At 36.6% G+C, this 21,640-nt stretch overlaps 1 protein-coding gene across 1 annotated transcript; it reads left to right on the top strand.

Moving 5' to 3' along the window:
- The first annotated feature begins 145 nt into the window (after nucleotides 1–145).
- Col4a1 (Collagen type IV alpha 1) lies at nucleotides 146–19,788 on the top strand. The gene is made up of 18 exons (XM_066296060.1): nucleotides 146–279; nucleotides 4,152–4,191; nucleotides 7,370–7,542; nucleotides 7,590–7,789; nucleotides 7,844–8,142; nucleotides 8,195–8,437; nucleotides 9,425–9,646; nucleotides 9,696–9,998; nucleotides 10,053–10,290; nucleotides 10,341–10,570; nucleotides 10,626–11,009; nucleotides 11,064–11,574; nucleotides 12,405–13,868; nucleotides 13,927–14,175; nucleotides 15,049–15,273; nucleotides 15,331–15,780; nucleotides 15,837–16,153; nucleotides 18,800–19,788. Exons 1-18 carry the CDS (start codon nucleotides 257–259, stop codon nucleotides 19,055–19,057), a joined length of 5,829 nt encoding a protein of 1,942 aa, XP_066152157.1. The 5' UTR covers nucleotides 146–256; the 3' UTR covers nucleotides 19,058–19,788.
- The last annotated feature ends 1,852 nt before the right edge of the window (nucleotides 19,789–21,640 follow it).

Here is a 21,640-nt window from a genome sequence, read left to right as displayed (position 1 = left end):
TATACACATATTATTCTCCTATCATTCTCCTTTGGGTTCAAAAATGGCACCAATGGGGTGAAAAATGGGGGAGAAAATCGAGTTTAAAGCAGGGTGTGCTGAAATTGCGCATCGCAGTTGAGATGTGGAAGTGGATGGGTTTGAGCTTGAAGATGTTAGTTTTAGTGGTGATTTTTAGTAACGCGCGGACTCGCGTGTGTTCATTACATAAGGTGAAAGTGTTGTGTGTTTCCCCTGTAGGGGGCTTGTGGTCGCGATGACCGACCATGGACTGTGGTGGTAAGTACCGGTCATCTGCGAGTTAACATGAGTCACGTGCGTGAGAGAAATTGGCCATTTTTGGGTGTTGAGTGCGATATGATTGACAGTTTTTGGCAGTTTGGTTAATTATTTATAAAATGAATTTGTGGAAAAAAATGAACCACATGTGACAGGATAGTAATGTAAAATTTTACATGTTAGTTTTCTAAAGTGTTAAAATGCGGATCCTTCCTTCTTCGGTTTTTGAGTTCATAATCTTACATGAAACTCGAAACGAAGAATATTTGACATCTCTATGTATTCCTACAGGGGGATATTATTTGAAACAGAAAGAAACAGTTTTATAAAAATTTGAAATTTGAGCTTTTGACAGATTTTCAAAAATCAAGCTCAATTTTAAAATAATGTTTCCATATACTTACAAAACATCCTCAATTTTGCATTGTTGCCAAGTCACATTTTCGTCGTCAAGCTCTAGAATTCCTCTGATTAATAGCTACGGAATAAAATTTAAAAAAATAATAATAATCAGGGTTTCTCAGCCTAGCAACAATCGATCAAAACATTAACTTTCATTACTGACAACGTACGATAAGGCATATCATATCCTTTTTTGTTCGTTTTGCGAATGGCGTTATCAATTCCGCCATTCATGGCGTAAAATGACATGAATTTATATCCTATAGAGTGTGTCTAATGTGCTGATGTTTAGTGGATCTCGTAAATGGAGATGGATTGTTGGTAAAATTAGGAAAAAGTTAAGCAATTGAATTGGTCAATAAAATGCAGTTTCAAATTTGGTATAACACTACCAGATATACCAACTACATACTGTATTTTTGTTCCCTAGGGAGGAAACTCGTGTCTTTGAAAAATAACAATTTTACTTCCGTGATGCGCAGAGAGAAATCTTATTTTCTATGGAGTTGGTAGAAAAAAATATTTTCTTCGTGTCGTTCAGAATACAAAACATAGAGACCATTTTCTTATTCTTAGGGCCGGCTTTCCACATTTTCGAATTATTTTTATTTCTTGTAAACATTCAGCAATTAGTTTTGTTGGTTTTTATTGTTGTTAATTATACATATTTCTTCAGAAAAATTTCTGGGAAGGTTACTTCGTAGGCCATCTAAGAAACTTTAAAAACTCTTACTTTAGACATCCCTGTCTTGGACACTCCATACAGGGTATTGGTAAATAATATGCAGGGGATAAATGTGAGAAGGTAGTTTGGAAGAATTTTAGTTATTATTATTATTAGATGTTAGTTAAGAAGGTTATAGAAGTTTTAGAAAAAATCATGTGGTTAATATTCATGTGCTTAACCGCTCTTAATAAATAACATCCACGAAGTCAAACAAATATATTCATTAAGAGCTGTAAAGTAATTATATAACTTTGAACATCTCTCTCAATAATAAAGAATTTGCGAACCTATGTTTTCATTACATTTTTGCTGAAAATGAATATTTTTTGACACCTACAATTAGTATACCCTGTACACAAGATTTCCTTTTTAGAGCGTGCGTTATTGCCCGGGTTCAAACGATGAGTGTTACAAAGTCATTGAAAAATTGAAAAAAAGTTGTAATTTTTAAAATTTCTTGAAATATAAAATTATTCAAAAATTTTAATGGGAAATATTTCAAATACTCTCACGCTAGAGAGTACTTTAAAACATTTTTAGAATTCGGAATTTAAAACGATAAATTCGCGGACATTCAAACTAGACAGCGTACCTAATCCGAAAGAAATGGCAACGCTGCCCCTATCGTTTGATTCTAAAAGTTAACGTCCGATATTGACAGGAATACAATGTTGCCAGTTGGTGAAAATTTGAATATTCTATAAAGATTTGAAAAGAATTTGAAAACGGGGAGTTGGAAATTCATATGTGGAGGTCTTCCTCTCAAATTTAACTTTCAAACCATACAAATTGATCTATTATGTACAAATATAGTAATTTAAAGGACGATAATCGATCCTTTGAACGTTTTTACAGCTCCTGTTGTTGAAAACACGTTTAAGATTATAAGGCGGTTTTGTCTGTCAGCATACGCGGAATTATTAGGGCGTCTATTTCAAATGGCTCTAAGGCCTTGAGAAAGCATATTTCGACACATGTTCATATGGGAGCAGTTTTCCGGTTTTTTCCGAAAAAATTCCTTCAAAAATGCACGTTATTAGTGGACTCCCTGTATACCTCTAATACAAATAAGTAAGTTACTCTCGAAATAGGCATTGTATAACCGTTCACTTCCGAGCCGAAACATATGCAACAAACAGTCGTAAATCAAATGAGTGTATGGCATACTTTATTTATACAAGACACATCGCGGGCGTGGAATCAATTATGAAACCTTTTTGGAAATTATTTGAGTAAAAACATGGAAAACAACTGATCTAATATTCAAATGTTCATGAACCAAATTTGGAATGGAGAATGTTAATTGAATCTAACTCCCGGAGATATGCATCTATAGAATCGAATTATCTGTGATAATATCGTATCACTACCGGTCAAGTAGGTAAAGCAGAGCATAGATAAGATAATTAATACTGAAACATCGATGTTCTACAAGGCGGGAGATGCTGATGGGCATGAAAATAGGCAAGCGTGAATGGTATCTACGTGAGAAAAATTTTATGTTGGTCAAACGCTTCGAGAAATACATAAAGAACTTTGCTTCTACTATAATAAACATATAAATTACCGTATTGTCAGCAAAAGCATTTCCGCAAATTAGTTAATGTGTAATATAATATTTAGCTGCATCTATTGAAATTTTAATTAATTCCTTCTTCACTCTGAGATATGTATAGTAGGGTTTCTAGTAAAACCTATTTAGAGCTGAAAAACTCTGCAAATTTAAGAGGAAATTCATGATGACAAAGAGCATGATCCGATAATTACTATCTCACCTATAAGAGTATATACATATGTACAATTGTTATTATACATAGAGAACTAAGAATTTTGCATAAATTTGATACAAATTTAAGGAAATATTTTGCATGAAAATGCTGGAATACGTCAAATATTGTTTGTTGTGTATTTTTACCCATGTAGTATATAAATATACTTTTTTTTTTTTCTTGAAAAGCCCTATATATATTATAACATTTTTGAGTTCTTTAACAATTTCTGAATATATTTCATGTAACATACACAGGTCTCAATTCAACAGTTATTGAACTACATGCGCATTATAGCAACTAGAGTGGCCGGCTAGATTGTTTCATCTCACCCATGTGGACATTTTTATGGGGTTATCTCAAACTTAAGGTGTATTTAAATAAACCCAATTATGCAGAAGAGTTAGAAAATGAAATTACTTAAGAAGCCACCACCAGATACCTCTTCAAATTATTAAAAAAGTTCTTGAGGAATTTGAATTCCGGTTTGCTCATTGTCAAGTTAGTTCGAGTTAGGATTAGGTGAATGGGGCACAGTTCGAACATTTAGTATATTAGATTATAGTAGTTTATACTGTTACTTCTCAAGTATTAATAATTCTATCGTTATTTCTATTTTTTTTTCAAAAAGTCTTAAATTTAAACATGTATATATTATATGAAATATGTTCGTTATGTCTCAAAAAAGTCAAAAGCATCATAATATACATGTGGTTCCATAAGAAAAAAATTAACTAGTACAGTTAACTACTATGTGGTTAAGCCTGCATACATGTCGGTTACGTCAAAAAATATACTACTAACTAAAAACAATATATGACGTGTTCCATCATTTTCATGAAAAACATTTCTTTTATTTCTTAACGAATTTACGCGAGATTTTTGGTCTTCTATGTACAATAAATATCACTTTTAAAATTGTAATGTGCTTTCCTCCAACTCTACACTTCTGAAATAAATATTTATTGTTTCAGGTTCATGGTTTTATGTATAGGAATATCAGCAATCAATGGGGTAAGTTCATGACCAATTATCATCTTAATACGAGAAAATTTTTAATTTTGCGCATTGCACACCATTTGGCATATTTAAACATTTAATTATATTAATCAAAACAAGCTTCATGTATTAAAACTTTTCATTTGAAACTGAAAGAGTAAACCTGAAATTTTAAGAATTTTCAACAAATTAAGACAGTTTAACGTGGCGACTTATGATACATTTTGATATATGATGACGGTCTTAACACCGTGGAAAATATGGAAAGGCAGTATATTAGCATTTCAAATTGAATCAAAATCATTCGGTATTGAAAAAATATATATAAAAGAATAGAAGATGGACAAATATATAGGATATACTTATTTTCTCAAAAAAACAGTTTAAATTTGAAATATTTAGCGTTTAACAGGAAAAGATACAATATGAAGTAATAAAAATACAAAATGGAAATTTATGATTAAATCTGCTTTGCAGATACATTAGGGTTTGAGATGTAAGTCAAATGTTAATGTTCTATCTTTTGACTTTGTTCAATTTCATTCTTTATCTATCTGTAATAATCAATTACAATCAATAAGGAATAATCGCAAAGCAAATTCGGTCCCACTTTTATATTTTCAGTTATTGTTCCTACTTCTGCGTAAAGGCTAAAAACTCCAAATTTGACAATCCAGAAGTTTCAGAATCAATTGAATCATAAATATTATTAATTTGTCCGTAAAATATAATTTTGTTCAAAATACCTGCAAGTGATATTGAAAATTGTTCATTTCCAGAGAGTCGAAATTATTGAAAATTGCATGGAAATTTACGCAGTATATATGAAGAATTATGAAAAAAAAAAGAAATTTACTGGAATACACGAGATCAAGACGAAACATTTGAAAATTTGTAAACAACTATATGTAAAAAGCTTTCACCTGGTTTATTTGGAAAACGCCGGATTAAAATATTGGGGTTACAGGTACTTATATTGGCATTTTTACATAGAAAATTTGTGGAATATCAAATTTCAATATGAATGTATATAGAAAATGTTTCCATAAATAGAAGAAGAAAAATATAAACGAAAAACCACCTGGTATATACAGAAAGTTATCTCTCCACACTAGCTGTAGCGATCACTCTGTATTGTCACTATTTAGAAGTTTCACAATATTTTACTTGAAATTGAAACAAATATGAAATAGAGTGAAATCTGAATGCCCGAGCTATCCTTAAATATCCTGGAGCATTCAATCTCATTCTTACAATTTCGAATTCATACAACTGGTTTCATGCCTCCGCCCTGGCGTCATCAAAGAAACGAAATTTGATCTGGTTGGTGATAAACCGAGGACTCTCTCAACCGAGATTAAATAAACAAAGACTTCCGAGGTCCATTGACTTATCCTTAGATTTATTAGTATCGGAAGAGCTGAACAAACGAACTAATAAGGTATCATGACAGGGCCATGTTCAGAATATCGGAGTCCATGAAGATAAAGCTGGACTGTTGTCCGGGATATGTTTAACATTATGATTCTGCAAACGAAATGGTAATTGACTAATTGGATGAGTGAAATGCAGTACGCGATAAGCTGAGACAAACGTGACAGCGATAAATAAATAAATTAAAAAAAAAATTAAATAAAACATCTTATATTTTAATACGTAATTAGATTCTTCTGATAATTAAAAGCATTATTATTGCTATAGACATCAGCAACAGTTTAAGCTAAAGTCATTTCTAGTCGTTTTCAGAGTTTGTTCAAGTTTCCTTGGTCCAAGTGTTAATGCTTAAGAAAGTTTCACAAAGCACACGTCAGTGATATAGAACATTAATGAACAACTAGAGGAATATCATTAAAGCCTAAGTTGCCTTATTATAAAATTTTGAGAAAAAGGTTTCTGTGACATCGCAATTTTCCATCCTTTTTAAAGGAAGACGATCTTTGTGACGTCTGCTCTACTGACATTCTTCTGCTTTCTACATATCTTCCTCTTTCATAATAAATAAAATGATAGTAATTTTTTTTGCTCAGTGAAATGTAATCAGAATAGCAGGAGACCTACATGCTCGTAAGAAGAAATGGGTTGTGCTCGTTTTACAAGAAATATTGCAACATTATCTCTGGTGCCAAAAATTACGATCAGAATCTCAATTAAGGGGCCGCAAAAGGCTGACTTAAGTGTAATGTCTTTACCGTTGTCATTAATATCTCAAGAGAGAGAGAGAGAGAGAGAGAGAGAGGAGACGCAATTTAAAATCCGGTTTATTTAATATAAAATCGGGGATATTAAGTTTCGGGGATTACTATACACTGCAAAGAGCAGATGTGATAAACCGAGCAATTCAAAGAAAGCTTCAAATGAGGAGTTTAAATATTATTTTTGTCAATTCTGAGAGGGAATATTTAAACTCATTTCTATACAAGACAAACCTTTTAAAATTCTTTAAATATTTTTGGAATTAACACTCGAAACGGTATTAAATCTCCTATTAATAATTAAACGATGAGAATGATTTTGTTTATTTTAATCACCCGAATGAACCTCTAAAAATACATTTGGCCTGGAGCCCAGTTCTTTTTTTTTTGGTAATTTATCGGCAAGCACTTTTATTTCCTTAAAATAAGAATCTTTAGATTCATCATCACAGCCAGGCACCATAGCATTACATGAAAGCATCCATAAACACTGATCAAGAGCAGCAGTGGTGCATCTAAAAGATCAATCGAGCTTTGGGACAAAGCAAATTTACAAGCAATTTTTTTGATAATGAAATTTTTCGAAAAAAAGTATGTAGTCCCGAAATCCTAAAAGAACTTAAAAGTAATATACGACTGTATCATAATGTCGAAATTTTCACTTGAACGTCAGAAATATAAGATAAAATAAGTTTTAATGAAATGATCGAAGAGTTTTACCAGTTTCTCAGGATTTACTTCGTATTTAGCAATATTTAACAGGAACCTTACAAGGATAACAAAAAGAGTCAGAAATTTTTAAGAGAAAACAGAAATCTTAAAATATTCTGGAAGTCCCTCGAAACTCTCAAAGTAGTATAAATTTTTCGAAATGTCGAAATCCATCTTAAAAATACCTAGCAGAACTGAATTGAAATCAGTCACTGAATATCAGTGACTAAAAATTTAATTAATAAATTTTTTTATAATACAACTAATTTCATCCTTATTACGAATTCCAGCAATTTCTTAGTAGCTATCGGGCGGCAAATAGGACTGGACTTTATGGAAGACCCACTGGGAAACAAAAATCTATTACTGGGGCTTACAGAAGCGGAGATTATAATACTAGACAATCCCAGGAATACGCGTCGAAAGTAGAATTTTACAACGAAAATGAAGAAGAATCTGCCGGGTAAGTATCTTAAATTCACAGACTTTAATAACTCAATTACTCTTTAGACGGGAAGAAAACCTATTTGGGGAGGTGACCAATGGCCCTGATGACTTTTATCAGTCTAAGGAAAGCAACTCTAACTTCAATTATGAGAAAACATCTGGAGAATCTATAGGATATGGGCCATCCTCTGGCAAATATCAAGGTTCTATAAGTGGTGTTGGTTCTGGAGCTTCTAGATCTGGTGATTATAGTGCTTCTGGAGGTACTAATCCGAACTCACCTCAAAAACTAGATCTTTATAGAACGTTTATTCAAGGTTATGACTCCAGAAGTAGAGCAGAGAACTACGGCTCAGACTACAGGGGATTTTCCAACGTTGGTGGAGCTCAAAGCTCATCAGCTTCAAGATATGATTCTTCTTCAAGCTATAACGCCCAACAAACCCAATTTTCAAACAGAGCTGGTCCCTATGGCTCTTACCCTAGTAGTCCTTATGAAAACAGAAGACCTTATGCTAGCAGCTACGACATCATTGATGCTCCTGGTAGCGCCGTTGGACCTAAAAATGGATCCGAAAGGTGCATTCCAAAGTGTTTCGCAGAAAAAGGAAATCGGGTAAGTTCAATAACAAAAAACTTAAATTAAATTCAACGGAATCTTTGAACAGGGCTATGCGGGGCTTCCAGGCCATAATGGAGAGAAGGGAGTTCGAGGTTTTCCTGGTGATGAAGGTATTCCTGGAGAAAAGGGGGATATGGGTGAACCTGGTCCGATTGGAATTAGGGGCCCTAAAGGAGATAGAGGGAAGACTGGTCTGCCTGGGTTTACAGGGGTTAATGGAATACCTGGTTTACCGGGTCCAGATGGGCCTCCTGGACTTCCTGGACTGGACGGATGTAATGGAACAGATGTAAGTTCAGTTTCAAGGAACATTTTTGCGTTATGTAACACTAGAACTAATTAATTAATATCGAATTGTTTAAATTTTGTTGTTTGATCTCATCTGCCAATATAGAAGCAATATTGAACCTGCATACATCAATTGACGGGCTGGAACATGTGGTTGAGGCACCTTCAAAAAAGAAATATCGATGGAATTAATTTTCTAAATCTGGAATGGCAATTTGATGATTTAATTGAATAACTAACGTAATGCAATTTTCAAATGTAAGCAAAGAGGTCCAATACCGCTACAATGGTTAGTTTAAATAACAACTTCATAGTCAGTAAAATTCCAACTTTTATTAGATTAATTTCCCGAAATTTGCGAAGAATGTGTATATTGTAAAAAAAATTATAAAAATTGTCTCAGTATCTCAAAAATCAAAAAAGATATTAACATTCGGATTGTGCAGTCTCATACACGCAGCATACGTATTTTTTAAGGCAATTGTGGGAGATATTCATGGAGCACAGGTGTTCAAGTTCCAAAATATTGGTACCTCCAGCCTGTCGAAAAGTTTCAAGAAAATTGGAAATTTTTGAAGTTCTATTTTTCTATTTAATTCACTGACATAGATGTGTCATCTAACTTGGGTCCTGCAATTGAAGTTCTGGAGTTATGAAAAATAAAATTAAGATATCTCTATGTTAGAGCCATCTTAATATCATAAAAATAATCGTAGAAGTGACTCTGCGTCTAAGAAACTAAAAAAAATATTGCGACCTGAATTAAACAGGTTTATAGATCTCATCCAAACTATTAATATAGGCTATTGAACTAGTAATGTGTTTTACGATATCGCTTCTTAAATTTAAAAATCTAATTGTTGTATCCTAGAGACGCTAATTTTCAGTTGCACTTTAGATCTTTCTATAATATAGAATCTGAATATTTCAATAATTGAATTCCTAGTACATTTATTACTGTTATTACAATGTAGTCGCTTTTACACAGGGTATACCAGGCTCCCCTGGTTATACTGGTGATGTCGGCCCGCAAGGTTTTCCAGGACCAATGGGCATAAAAGGAGACAAAGGCGAAGCCGCCCATTGCGAAATTAACCTGAAAGGGCAGAAAGGAGAGCCAGGACTCAATGGAGTCGCTGGACCCTCAGGAAATCCTGGACCTCAAGGACCACAAGGAATTTCTGGTCTACCGGGGGAACCCGGCGCAAGGGTATATCATCTACTCTACTTTTTTCATTGTATTTATAATCTATTTTCAGGGCCTTCCTGGACCGCCAGGTCCGAGAGGCACCAAAGGTATAATGGGTGTCGGTTATTACGGAGAGAGAGGTGATAAAGGCGACACAGGACCACCCGGTCAAAAGGGAGAATCTGTTTTGCCATTCATAAGAAACGGGACCGTTCAAATAGGCCCAAAAGGAGATCAAGGCATGAAAGGTGATCGAGGAGACTTCGGGTTACAAGGACCGAAAGGAGAACCAGGTACTGAAGGTGAATATGGTATACCTGGAGGCATCGGTATGAAGGGAGAAAAGGGCTTAGTCGGCCCTCCAGGACCACGGGTAAATTCAGTTTTTTGTTAGAGTGTTAAAAATGGTTGAATATAAATCTAATAGGGTAGAGATGGTTTCGCCGGTCCCCCAGGACCACCAGGTCAAAAGGGGGATCGCGGCTTGGAAGGTCTGCCGGGTCTTTCAGGCAGGCATGGCCCTAAAGGAGAACCGGGTCGAGATGGATCACCGGGGGAAATTGGTTTAAGAGGGCCTCCTGGTCCGCCAGGTGGAGGAAAAGGCATGCCTGGGCCACCGGGACCCACGGGGCCACGGGGTTATCCAGGTCCTCAAGGACCCAAAGGTTTATTACGCAAACAATTATTATTAAACTAGTAACACTTTATCGTTTAGGTACTGATGGATTTCCTGGTGAGCCAGGAAAAAGAGGTCCCGTTGGACCGATGGGGGGACCAGGTACTCCTGGGCGAACGGGACCCGAAGGACTTCCAGGCGATAAAGGACAAAAAGGAGAAGCAGGCTCTATTGGTTATCCGGGCGGCGAAGGTCCGAGAGGATATCCAGGAGGCCCAGGTCCTCAAGGACCAAGAGGTTTCCCAGGAGAAAAGGGATACTCAATAATGGTAAATACTTTCAATAATACTGGAAGACATATGAGCTCTCGAATATACTTCATAGGGTCCGAAAGGTGATGATGGTTTTCCGGGTCAAGACGGTCTCAAAGGTCAAAAGGGGGAGAAAGGGTTCCCAGGACCGCGTGGCATCCCCGGAGATTCACTAAACGGTATCCCCGGTGAAGTAGGTTTCCCTGGACCGCCAGGTGAAAAAGGAAATGCTGGTAGACCTGGAGTGCCTGGTAATCCTGGCACCTCTGGCGAAAAGGGAGATAAAGGAGGAACTTGCATTGATTGCCGACCTGGCTTGAAAGGAGATAAAGGGGATCGAGGCTATGATGGTCGAGATGGTGATCAAGGGCCGCGAGGTCCACCAGGTGCCCTTGGGGCGATGGGTCCGCCTGGATTCGACGGTGTTCCTGGAATTCAAGGAAAACCTGGAGCTCCTGTGAGTCCCATTATAATAATATTATGTATATCTAGTTTGAACCATATCTATTAGGGCAGAGATGGTAATGACGGTCCAATAGGAGAACCCGGACAACCAGGAAAACCAGCAATTGTATCTGACAGTTTGGTTAAAGGAGAAAAGGGAGATAAAGGAGACAGAGGTTTCCCTGGCAATCTCGGACCCAAAGGATTTAATGGGCCGATAGGTTTTAAGGGAGATAAAGGATTGCCAGGATTCCCAGGAGAAAAAGGTGTTCAAGGATTACCCGGATTTAGAGGAACCGACGGATTACCAGGTTTAGACGGAATACCCGGTCAGAAAGGGGAACAAGGAGATAGTATCAAAGGAGATCGAGGTCTACCTGGCGTTCCCGGACAAGAGGGTCAAAAAGGAGAGCAAGGAAGGGACGGAAGACCGGGTGCGGCTGGACAATGTGCGGCCAATATAATAGCACAACTAAAGGGAAATCAAGGTCCTGCTGGGCCAAAAGGTGAAATGGGACTGCCCGGGCAGAATGGGTATCCGGGACCGAAAGGAGAACCTGGATTTCCAGGACCAAAAGGTTAGTAATAACTCGCTTTAAAAATTTTAAAGACAATAAAGTTACTTTTCTATGCACGTATGTTCTAAATCTTCCTTTTCACAATGCAGAACATTGTACTTTCCGCACTAGTACGAAATTTTATCTTGCGTTTTTCGGTGCGGACTTAAATTCTTACTCGCGTACGGAAAAATAAGCTTTACTGCACTGATTTGGGTAGGAAAGAGACTACTGGCCAGTACTGTGTACAATAAAGTTACTTTCCCGCACTATTAAAGTAGGTCTGGTCTTTGAAACTGCATTAGACGTATTTTTACAAACACAATGGTGCAAGATTTCACAAAAATTTTACTTTAGGTTATCCTGGATAAATATAGGAGTTGGTACCTTCCGTCTTTTTCACAATGCAGTGAACTGCAATTGGGTGAGAAAGAAAATAACTTTTCACATTGTTAGGAGAATCAATATTGTGTCTTTATCTTTCATTTTTTTGTCATCGATAAGACCAAAACCAAAACCAAAAAACTTCTCTTCCTTTGAGTGTGATGGGTTGCCTGCCTAAATTAACTGTATTTGCGTGATGGATATTGTAAAATTTGAATTGGTTTTTAGCTCTTTCAAAATGAATAACAAATCACAAATAACACCAATCAACATTTATCAAATTTTATATTTGTGAAACGGTAAGAAAAATATATATGTGCCATGGCTCTCAATCTTTTTTAACGCATCCATAGTTTTTGAGATATTCAGTTGAAATATTGGATGAGCAGTAGTCCTCCAAATCCTAAATACTACTGATAGTTGTTTTGGGATGTTTTAAGTAAAAACTAAACCTAAATTTTTCATAGGTGTATCAGGAATTCAGGGACCACCCGGACCAGAAGGACGTCGAGGATTACCTGGACCACGTGGTGATAAAGGAAATATAGGTCCAATGGGTTTTCCGGGAGAACCAGGAAGGGATGGTACCCGAGGTTTGCCAGGATTAAATGGCCCAAAAGGCTATAAAGGTGAACCAGGCATCCCACAAATTGGGCCACCTGGACCACCTGGATTGATAGGAATTAAGGGAGAACAAGGATTGCCCGGATTTCCAGGCAAACCCGGAGTACGAGGAAATGATGGATTACCCGGATTAATGGGCGAAAAGGGAGATATTGGTTTGCCTGGATTGAATGGACTGCCAGGACCACCAGGTGGAAAGGGAGACGCGGGACCAGTGGGACCGCCTGGTATACCAGGAATATCAGGATCACCAGGACTCAGAGGCCCGAAAGGGTCGGCTGGAATAAAAGGAGAAGCGGGAAAACCTGGACTTCCAGGATTCCCAGGACTAAAAGGAGATAAAGGCGACATAGGTCGTCACGGATTTCCAGGAATAAAGGGAATGACTGGTAGACCTGGAGCAGCAGGAATGCCTGGATTAGATGGACGACCTGGACTTAGAGGAGAAAAAGGCGATAAAGGATACCCTGGTCCCGAAGGTCCATCTGGTATAGTTGGAATGCCAGGTGAAAGAGGATACTCAGGCGAAAAAGGAGATAGAGGCCCCGAAGGCAGGCCCGGCTTTACCGGGCTTCCAGGAGTTGCAGGCCTTAAAGGAAATGAGGGAGTTCCTGGTTTACCCGGAAGAAAAGGAGAACCTGGAGCAGCTTCGGAAAAAGGCCAAAAGGGTGAGCCGGGTATTCCCGGATTAAGAGGCAACGATGGTTTATCGGGACCACCTGGCCCAGCCGGCGAGAAAGGAGATATTGGTTATCCAGGCCAGAGCATTCCAGGTTATCAAGGACAAAAAGGAGAACGAGGAGACAGGGGATTCGATGGTGCCCCCGGTATTCCAGGAAGTAAAGGTGATAGAGGTCTACCCGGCTTAATGGGGATGAAGGGAGATCACGGTTTGCCGGGAGCTACCGGTGCACCTGGAATGGACGGAAAAGATGGCATATCAGGACTACCAGGAGACAGAGGATCTCCTGGTGCCCCTGGATTAATTGGAGCAAAGGGAGAAAAAGGAGAATCTGGAAGAGATGGTTACGATGGACCTCCAGGTGAAAAAGGCAACCAAGGACCATTAGGACCTGTAGGATTCCCCGGGGAAAAAGGAGATATTGGAGAAAGAGGAGCACCAGGAATTCCAATTTCGGTGAAGGGAGAAAAGGGAGAACCGGGGCAGGCTGGCCTATATGGTAGGGATGGAGAAAAGGGTGATAGGGGATTTTCCGGCCCTCCAGGAGCTCCAGGAGAGAAAGGCGACATTGGATTCCCGGGACTGAAAGGCGAAAGAGGGTGGCCAGGTCCACAGGGACAAAAAGGTTCATTTTTACATATTTTTTTAAATAATAATATTAAATAGCTTCCTATAATTTATAGGAGATCAAGGACATCAAGGTTTAATAGGTTTACAAGGGATCACCGTTAAGGGCGAGAAAGGTCTTCCAGGGCTTCCAGGCAAAAACGGACGGGAAGGTTCTGTAGGTCCTCAAGGACAGAAGGGTGAACCAGGATTGCCAGGTTTAAGTGGGCGGCCCGGAGCTCCTGGTTTAACAGGACCTCTTGGACCCCCAGGGCCCAAAGGAGATAAAGGGTTCGACGGGCGACCTGGAGAGCCAGGCTTAACAGGTAGGGAGGCCAATAATTATTGTTAATGTTAAATCGTCACGACAGACTGGAGCTTTCTGAAATATGGTTCTGGCCTATATTTTTACAACAATTTTTTGTTTTTGTGTGAAGTAATATATTCAGTTTCAAATTTTCTCCGGCTAAAACACATGATGTCTTGTAATAAAAAATTAAGAAAACAAAATTGCCAGAGGAGCAAAACTCTCTTAGCTTCAACAACCAGCAACGAGAAATGATGTTCATGGAACAGTTTCTATTGCTATTAAAACAACTACGAGTATTCCTTTCCTTTTTTTGCCTGAATATTTATTAAATGATATCAATAGAATCAATTAAATAAGTTACAATTGAAATCTTAAAAATTCACTGACTTCGGGAATTTTGCAATAAAAAAAAAATTCTGCCACGCCATTTTGCTCGTTTTATTCTTTGAAAATTCTAGAGCTTATATTAAAATTTTCAACTGGTTTAGAAATATCAAGATCGTCTTAGAAAATCTAGAAATTAATTAGTTTGAGAAATTTTCAGAATTTGAAAAAATACCTCAAAGGCAGAAAAGAATCAAGATTGCCGTAAAAAAACGCAAATTTCTTTTGTTGCTGGACTTTCTAATTAAAAATAATTGTCTTAATAATTTAAGATTACGTATGCCGATGAATTCTTCTGTGTTTCATTCAAAAAATTCATTTATTAAGCAACAATTATAAAACATTAAAATGTAACCATTTAAAACACCATTACGTCAAAAACGGTTGAATGTATATATCCCCATAGATCAAAAAAAGGTAATAATATTGAGGGCATTTTCGTGCGTATTTTAGTAATTCGAATAGTTTAAGATAATAATTAAAAAAATCCTAATTCTATATTTAGGTCCTCCTGGACAGACGGGATTGAACGGATTGCAAGGGCAGCCAGGAGAGAAAGGAGATCGCGGTCCCCCTGGAATTCTTGGTGTACCTGGAGAAAAAGGTGATCGAGGTCTCACCGGTTTGCAAGGTCCTCCAGGACTGAAAGGCGACAAGGGTGATCGAGGCCGAGACGGGTTACCTGGATTAAAAGGACCGCCAGGACCGCAGGGCTTCAAAGGAGAAATTGGTAAAAAAAGTCGTATTGGAAAAGATTACAATTATTATCAAGAAAACTGTCTTTTAGGTCTTCGAGGTGAAGTTGGTCACGCCGGATTAATAGGAGCAAAAGGTGATAAAGGTGATGCTGGTAGAAACGGACTGCCCGGTGCGAAGGGCAACCCTGGACGACCTGGATTGCACGGGCCTCCAGGATTAGACGGTCGCCCTGGAATTGATGGTATACCGGGAGAGTCTGGCATGCAGGGCTTAAAAGGAGATCGAGGGTATCCAGGGGCTCCAGGACCCACTGGACCACAAGGATTAAGAGGGGAAATAGGCCTTAAAGGACGCGCTGGGCTGGATGGCTTGATAGGTTCACCAGGACTTAAGGGAGAACCTGGAACTCCCTGCATTTCAGTCTCCGACTATCTTACTGGGACCTTATTAGTTCGCCACAGTCAATCCACTGAAGTACCTCAATGCGAAGCTGGACACATCAAACTTTGGGAAGGTTATTCTCTGCTCTATGTGTCTGGTCAGTTATCAATTTTTATTTTTTTTTGTTTTTTGTTGAACTTTGTTTTCATGCAGGCAATGAAAAGACACAGAGCCAAGACTTGGGCATGGCCGGTTCTTGCATAAGGAGGTTCTCCACCATGCCTTTCGTATTCTGTGACGTCGACAACGTTTGTAATTACGCAAGTAGAAATGACAAGTCTTATTGGTTGTCGACCAATGCTCCCATACCCATGATGCCGGTCGAGGAAGAAGATATTCAGAAATATATTTCGAGATGTACCGTTTGCGAAACTCCTGCTAACGTAATTGCCGTGCATAGTCAGTCTCTGTCTTTGCCAGAATGTCCGTACGGGTGGTCTACTTTATGGATTGGGTACAGTTTTGTGATGGTATGTTTTTCGTGTGATATGGGACTACATTTTATATAAAGTTGGGTTTTATCAAAAATGAAATACTATGCGTAATAGGATGATTTTTATAAATACGTTCTCTACCTTGGAGGTGAATGGATTATTTTTTCTTTTATTTCGTTTGGGAATAGAGCTTTACACGCTTAGAGGTTATAGGAACGATGGAAAATGAACTAAATTAAATAAAGACCCTACAACAACTAAAATTAGAGAAAAAAATTTATAATGTACTGATAAACACAAAAATAATTTCAAGGGTGTAGAACATATAAATTGATGACTCCCAATAGTAAAACTTCAATTTTATAGTTTTTGTAAGATCTACAAACACCTACTATTAATAGCATCAGCCTATTGATACATATACATCAACTGTTCCTAGATTTTTATTAAATATCATAAATCGATTTCTAGAAAAGTGAGATTCTTCCATTAAACATTTTAGTTATTTTTAAGAAAAATTGCAAGATATAGATTTAAAGCCATATCACACGTTGGTGAGTTTTGCCGTTTCTATTTTATTATAGAATGTTTCAGTTGATAAAACACGTTCAAATGTCGAAACTAAATTTGAAAATAATATCAGTGCTAGAGAACACACTAAATTAAACATAAACGATATCATGGAATTATTAATAATTTGCGTGAGAACGAGTTATTTTCAATCTTAAAATTATTATATCAGCAAAAGTCTGGGGTAGCTATGGGATTCTCATTATCTCCTATATTTAGTAATTTTTCATGGAAAGTTGTGAATCTAAATGTGTTGATGTTTTTTGAATATACTAATATGACAATAATCATTTCGATAAATTTCTCAATCATTTAAATTCGAAACAACAAAGTCCAAAATTTACGATAAAAAAATCACGAAATAAAAAATTTCCTTTCCGAGTTATTTTAATAAAAAAATATTTACAAAGGTATGAAACAACTACTTACTGGAAACCAATTCGCACACACCATTGATCGAATTATAAGTTATGTCATTGAATCATGTTAAAGAGGAATTGAAATAAAAGGTGAATACTATTCTCATTCAGTTTTAACAGTGTGCAATTCCACCGCTTCGGCAACATCTACTCCTATGTTAAGAGTTATTCCCAATCTTAAAATTAAAAAAATAATTTTATCGCAATTTTTGTTTATATTATTTATACTTCTAAATTTTTTGGTAGAATTTGTGCAACAAATTATTTGTCAAACCGTCTTTAGACAAAATTTTGAAAGATTCCTTCCATGATTTTTAACTAGTCAAATATGCATTTTAAAATTATGAAATTATCCCACAAAAATATTTGGATGGGGCCAAACTTATAATGTCATTTTGAAGTCCGTATTTTTATAATTTGCAAAATATCACACCAATTGTGTGAACCACCATCAATCTGGAAGCGATTCTAAATATGCTACATACCATACCAAAATTATTCTAAACGTTCAACAAATGTATTATTTTCTTGCGCATCCATTATTTTTAATGGTACATTTTTCCAAAAAAAAAAGCTATAAATATAAAAAAACAAAAGACTACACGGCCAATGACATTTAAATGGTCAAATAAAGTCAGTCAAAAATTAAAAAAAATTACTGAAATTAATTGTTTCTTTTATTATGTGGACTCTGTCACTTGGGTTATCGGGGTGCCACCGTATATTTAATAGACAAATAGTATCATTTTTAGCACGTTTGAATACCCAAAAATTTCATTGTTGGAAACTCCTTTCTAAGAATTAGTGTAACCAGATTGTCTATCAAAGCAAATTCGTTACAGTGCACCACTAACTATGGCCCCATCTATTAACTTTAATGTCGAATATGCAATACTCAATGACGCTCGGAAATAAGAACTTACTGGCGAATTCGCGTGTCCTAACCAGTGTACATTGTGTGCGTTAATATATTCGGCGACAGCTATCTGCCTGTTTCTAACATTTAGCAAACATCAATACAAAACAAAGATTACCGCAAAATCGACTATACTACTGCACTAATTGCATAGTGGTATCAGCTGTCCGGATTCGCTATAAATTCCAATTAAAATTCAGAATTCTATAGCCTAAAATTTTCATTGAAAGGGCGCATTGAGAGATATAAAATAACAGCTTAAAACGCACTTCAATACGAACTTTCCGCTACTACAAATTTCGAAAAATTTTGGTGTTAATTCAACAGTTTGGCACCAATTTCAAAACTCTGGAATTGATATATTATAAACAGGTCGTGAGTTAAGAACCAATATCCATCACTAGAGATAAAAATCATTACTTTAAAAATAAATAAATAAAAATTATTTCGTTGTTGCTTCAATGGCGAGGAACAATGAAATTCTCCACATTAAAACATCATCAATGGAGTCATTATCATGGCAACCACAGTGATTTATTACTTGCAGTGCAATGTACCTATGAACATAGAAAAATAGAAAAATTTACATAAATCAATAAATTCATAAGTTTTTTTACGGCTTTCAAAGCAAATTTATTATTTATATAACGTAATGGAAATATTGCAAGTTAATGGTAATAATAAATATACATAGTAATGCAAAAATTTAACAGTCTTAGTAGTGGCCAGATTGTTTTTTTCTGCACGTTAATAATTCTTGACCGTTGGTTGTTGCAGCACACTGGAGCCGGAGCAAACGGCGGTGGTCAATCTTTGTCAAGTCCCGGCTCTTGTTTGGAAGACTTCAGAGCATCCCCATTCATTGAATGCAACGGTGCCCAGGGGCACTGCCATTATTTCGCCAACATGCTCAGTTTCTGGCTGGCCACGATCGAACAGAATCAGCAGTTCCAGAAACCACAGAAACAGACCCTCAAAGCTGGCAATGTGAGAGACCGAGTGAGCAGGTGTCAAGTTTGCATAAAGAACACGTAAATCTGGATAGTTTTTAGCTAATCGATTTTCACAAATTGTTCGATTAAGGCGAACGATTTGTGGAAACTATACTGTGTTGAACCAATGAAGTGTTCCTTTTCGAAAGTACTTGATCATCCGCTGTGATAAAATTGCCCGGGTCGGAGGATCAAGTACTTGATGATTCAAAAAGTTGATGAAGTTGACTTACGAAACGTTTTTTAACGGTATACCGCTTAAAAATAACTCCTAATACTGCCGTGCCATGTAGTAACATTTATAAAAAATAATTATGTAGATTTTTGTATAGTAAATTTAGCTATAAGTTGTATGTAAGTATGTACACTAAAGTAAGTGCCATCAGCCAAAATTTGATATTTTCATGTTTGGGTAATTAAATCTTGTGATGCTCTCTTCTTTTGAAGCTTCTCAATTCTTCATACTTAAGTTTAATTTTTATTAATAATTTATACGAATGATTATAATGGTGCTATGCAGAGATTTTGTCCCGGTTCAATCATAATATTCCCGAATTTCTTCGACCGTTTTTATTTAATCCAATCAAGTTTTGATGAAAATTCACGAATAAAAATCTCTGCCGAAACTGTATTTAAGCTTATTTCCAAGCACTGCCAATTGTAATATTTATAAATATTAATATAAGGCATTCGAAAATGTTTGTTCTTGTTTTAGACAACTTATTATATATTACCATTGCTGTCTGTTCGAATAAATGGTTATTTTTAATTAAATGTTTTGCTTCAATTTGTTACATAATCTGGTTATTGCCACAAAGGCCCGTCAATGCCGCAAAGCAACGACAAGCAATTTCCGCACACATTTCGATTCCCTTGATTATTCTTCGATTATTTGAAAAGACGACCATGCTGTGTGTAAACCGTGCCCGCGGTTTCTCTTTCTGTACAGGTGCCGCATGTCAAAATGCGAAAGATAAATTGCGAAAAAAGAATAATTTCGAGAATCCCGTTGCTTGGAATAACTATAAAATGCCTCACTGAGAGACCGATTTATTTAAATCGCATATATTTCGGATGGTGTGGGTCAAGTATGCGGTCCGACATGGGAGTTGGGCACTGAAATGTGACCCAGATTAGCCGAAATGATGGGAGATTGTGTCTGTTAATTTATATTATGAATATACTTTGATTCCTGTAGAGGTTCTGAATTGGTTAAAAAAGTTTCTAAAATCCAGTTTTAATAACGGAGCGGACTCGGGGAATGAACGTGGACGCCTCAAAATTTTGTAATCTAATCTTGATCAAATAAGAAAATGGCAACACGGCACTAAGCTTTTGTTTTTTCTTTAGTGGATCTCACCATTACGTTCATAAATGCATCAGGGAAACAGTGCTAATTGTAATAAAAAATCTGGAATTTTGAGCATGGGAGGCAAGAATGCTACTGTCTTTGCCCTCTTTAGACTAATCGACAAAAGACTTCTTTTCAGAAAATGTTAGGCAAACTCAAATATTTAAAGTTAAAACTCTTGTAACTGACCCAAAATAAATTAATATACGTCCCCGATTGTAAAGACCCTAAACTGCCAATCAATAAATTTTCAAAAATCAGGATCACACCGACCAAATTTTCGAAGGTTTTTAATTTGAAAAACACGGGAGTTTAAAAAATTTCAATATGAAAATCCTACAGCAGCACCTTAAAAAAATAATCTACTTCGCTGAGTTTAAAACCTCCGAATTTTGTATTTCAAAGTTCAAGAACGTAACGAATGGGAATTTAAATGCACGAAATGGAGGAAAATCCGTTTACAGACTTAGTTTTTGAGTTTTCAATACTGAAAATATACAGGGTTTAAATTAATAACATGTCGATGCGCTGAATAGCAACCGCCTATATTATTTTAAGATAAAATCAATCGTAACGCCCAAAAATTAGGAATGCACAAAATCAATGCAAATTGAAAATTTTAAAAAATCAAAAATCAAAAGAAGGAAATTGAATTAGGGACATAACGGGTCGACTTTCGTACTCGCAAATAAAATTGCAGTGCTCCACCATCTAACTCGTTTCAGCCTGCTTATTATCATTACTTGATCCAGGGGATGGTACAAATGAATTTAAAATTATAAATAACTGTGTAATCTAAATTAATTATCAAAGGGCACGGAAACGCACGTGTTTCCGGTGCTATGGCATCTCCGCTTCCGGGGTGAATAATTTATGGCAAATACGAACCATTATCAAACTCTTTGTCGTCGCCTTGAAAAGATAAATAAACCACCCACGAAATCGGTTTTACAATCCTTACAAAAAAGGGTCTTTATTGGGTCTTTAGGTATCAAATCATGGTCTGAATCACTATATTACAAGACATGTGGTGCCAATGAGAATCTTTTCCCAGATCTTGTTTTGGTTTCGTCATGAAGACTAAAGCTGTTGAAATGCTAAATTTCAAAAACATTATCGGTGATACTTATTAAGAAGTTTCATCTGCCTTCTTGTGATCATTTGTGTTTACGGCCAAATCGGAGCGTACATGCGGAATCGCCTTAAAGTGAAATATTAACAAGAACGGTCTTGCTTATGGAAGTGAGAAGGTGCCATATAAGTTAAATTGAATCC

This window comes from Euwallacea fornicatus, chromosome 2 (genome assembly GCF_040115645.1).
Source record: "Euwallacea fornicatus isolate EFF26 chromosome 2, ASM4011564v1, whole genome shotgun sequence".
Lineage (NCBI taxonomy): Eukaryota > Metazoa > Arthropoda > Insecta > Coleoptera > Curculionidae > Euwallacea > Euwallacea fornicatus.
The sequence above is the reverse complement of the archived record's forward strand: the minus strand, read 5'-3'. Positions and strand labels throughout refer to the sequence as shown.